At 55.1% G+C, this 3,165-nt stretch overlaps 1 protein-coding gene across 1 annotated transcript in view; it reads left to right on the forward strand.

The window, feature by feature from the left end:
• The first annotated feature begins 6 nt into the window (after positions 1 to 6).
• Positions 7 to 3,165, forward strand: part of KLF9 (KLF transcription factor 9) — a 21,911-nt gene continuing 18,752 nt past the window's right edge. The window contains exon 1 of the mRNA XM_040449375.1: positions 7 to 757. Coding sequence (XP_040305309.1) covers positions 253 to 757 — 505 coding nt within the window. The 5' untranslated portion in view covers positions 7 to 252. The remainder of the gene's footprint in view (positions 758 to 3,165) is intronic.

Genomic DNA, 3,165 nt, shown 5'->3' on the forward strand with positions numbered 1-3,165 from the left:
GCGGCGAGCGAGCGGCGGCAGCGCGGCGGAGCCCGGGGCCGTGGATGCTGCGTGCGGAGGCGCTGCCGGTTACGTAAAGATGAGGGGCTGAGGTCGCCTCGCGCTCCTGCGAGTCGGAAGCGCCCCGCGCCCCCGCCCCCTTGGCCGCCGCGCCGCGCCGCGCTCGTCGTCCGAGGCCAGGGCAGGGCGAGCCGAACCTCCGCAGCCACCGCCAAGTTCGGCCGCGCCGCCGGGGCTGCTGTCGCCCGCACCATGTCCGCGGCCGCCTACATGGACTTCGTGGCTGCCCAGTGTCTGGTTTCCATTTCGAACCGCGCTGCGGTGCCGGAGCATGGGGGCGCTCCGGACGCCGAGCGACTGCGACTACCTGAGCGCGAGGTGACCAAGGAGCACGGTGACCCGGGGGACACCTGGAAGGATTACTGCACGCTGGTCACCATCGCCAAGAGCTTGTTGGACCTGAACAAGTACCGACCCATCCAGACCCCCTCGGTGTGCAGCGACAGTCTGGAGAGTCCGGATGAGGATATGGGATCCGACAGCGACGTGACCACCGAATCTGGGTCGAGTCCTTCTCACAGCCCGGAGGAGAGACAGGATCCTGGCAGCGCGCCCAGCCCGCTCTCCCTCCTCCACCCTGGAGTGGCTGCGAAGGGGAAACACGCCTCCGAAAAGAGGCACAAGTGCCCCTACAGTGGCTGTGGGAAAGTCTATGGAAAATCCTCCCATCTCAAAGCCCATTACAGAGTGCATACAGGTTAGCGGCGTCTCCCTCTCTCTCCCACCCAGCTCTGGGGTTAGTTAACCTTTGGCCGGGCGGCCTTCCTGGGCGTTAAGGACACCACGCTCGGCCTCAAGGGTGCCAACATTTTGGATGAGATGCTGTTTAACTCTTTAAATAATTGAACCGTGTAGAGAGACGGAAAGCTCGCTCTCTCCTTAATTGTCTCCAGCCTCTGGAAGCCATGGAGAGCATTAACCTGGCGGGCAGAGTGAGTGTCGAGGGCCAGCCCCTGTGCGTGGCTTCGCGGGGAGTGTGGTGCCGCCCTTCCCGCCCCGCCCCCCCAGGACTCCCGCACCCCGCGACGGTGGGGCCACCCCCACCCGGGCAGACGCTGGCATTGGGGAGGTCAAGTGGCGTATCTCTTATTTGGTTCTGTGGAGGGATTGCAGCGGAATGGCCAAAACCTGGGGAGAAGGGCACACTTTACATGGAGCCTTTTAGGGATGACTAAGGACTCATTTAGCCGTATGCTTGCTACTTTTCAGGGCTTGCCAAGGTGGTTTTAAATTTGGCCAAGAGTCCCCGGGGAGGTTTAAAATAACACCGCTTCAGGCAGCACCGGAGTTTGATCAAGTGATGGGTCGGTGGGTTAACTTCATGATTAGTTGGCCTTTGTAATGAGGTTTCCGAGCCGATTTTTCGTTTCCACATGATTGGTGGCACCCTTCCCCTGAATAGTTAGGGAGGAGGTGTGGCCCTTGTCTGAGGTCAAGGCTCTGTAAAGAACACGCCTGGAGGCCTCGTGCAAGGGTGTCTCCCAGGGACAGCAGAAGGCAAGGGCTGACCCAAGGAATGTGGCCAGAAAGCCATATGCAGTACGGAACGGGGCTTGGAGGCTTAAGCGGGGAACCTCGGTCAGCCGATTCTGCTGGTTCTGTTTAACACACTCGGAAAAAGTTGGGAAGGGTTGGGCCTTGCTATGTCACCATCTTTAGTAAGGTTCTTTTTACAACTGCTGTTCTGATAAGGAAGCACAGGGCTTCATTCGTTCCGTGGAACTTCTTTTCCTTCTATCCTAGGACACCATATTTAAGAAGCTGTTGGAGTTATTTAGAAAAGTATTGTCATTTTGGGGTGTAATTGTTGGTACTTTTAAGATGAGGCCCTGGGCCTGTGGTTTTAAAATGATCCTTGGTTGGTCTGCTTTGGTTTTGCTTCTTAAAAGAAAGGCCACGTAACTGCATTTCAGATTTTATTTCCTCTGGACGTGTTTCTTGTGGAGGTGGCTGCTGGCAAAGGAGTAAAGCTGAATTTCCTCCATGGTTAATGCAAAATCAGGCTCTGTTTGGGGTTGTCATCCCCAAGTTGCCACAAAACAGCAGTTTCAAGTTTGTATCTGTAAGGTTGTTGAGAGGCAGATGTGTGCCTGAGCTGGGGGATGCGACCTCTAGCGTGACTTCCCTGGGGTCAAGTAGGGGTATATTAACCCGAGGGTGTTACTCACCAACAGCTGTTGGGCGGGCCTGGCCTCGTCAGCCATGTTCCCGGAGTTCAGTTGTTCACAGGGACACTCACTGCCTGCCACCTTGAGCAAAGGCACTTTCTCCTTCAGGGAGCTGCCCAGGCGGGTAGCTGGGGAACCTCCAGTGCTTCTGTGTGAGCTACCTGAGTCTTTGCGACTTAGAAAAAAGAATCCCGGAGTTCTGAACCATTCAGCTGAGTGATCTTGTCAGGCATTTATAGAAATGGCTGCTTACGTGTGCGTGCATGCGTGGTGCTCTTTAATTCTCCATAAGGCACGTCGGCTCAGCTGTTCCAGGAGAACCTTTTACACAGTCAGGAGTGGAAAACCAAGTGAAATGTTAATCCCATTTTAAATGCTACAGTCAGTCCTTTGGAACTAGTGATATGGTGAATGCAGGTGTCTTATTTATGTTTTGGGGGCTCTGTAATACCAGGACACGGTCGAACAAAAACCTCGGCCTCTGTAAATATGGTGGGAAGCATACTCCCACGAAAGAAGGCATGTGGAAAGGATACTCTAAGAGATGCGTAGGTCTTGCGCGTTTGGAAGTTTCTGGTACGGCTTCGAGTTAGATTGTCTCGGGGAGCGGGGAGAGATGACGGAAGGACCTTCCTGGTTTGCTTTGGCTGGTATTCAGTCCAGGAGGTGGACAGGAGGTAGCCCTTGGAAAGTCTGCATTCTGTGAAGGTTTTAACAGCTAAAATTCCGGCCACACCCCCTTGCTCAGCGTGGCCCAGTAAGAGTCCTTCCTGCTTGCTGCTTGCTCCCCTCCCAGGGCCAGGACTTCCATAGAACCAGGGGCTTGAGAAGTTGAATCATTTAAAGGAAATTGCATTTGATCCAGGGCTGCTACCTCCGTAGGGTCCTAAGAGAGGAACTCCATTTGGAGTTGGGTTCTCACTTGTCCAATTGCTTC

The sequence above is a fragment of the Herpailurus yagouaroundi genome, unplaced genomic scaffold (genome assembly GCF_014898765.1).
Source record: "Herpailurus yagouaroundi ecotype Mexico unplaced genomic scaffold, PumYag 199, whole genome shotgun sequence".
NCBI lineage: Eukaryota > Metazoa > Chordata > Mammalia > Carnivora > Felidae > Herpailurus > Herpailurus yagouaroundi.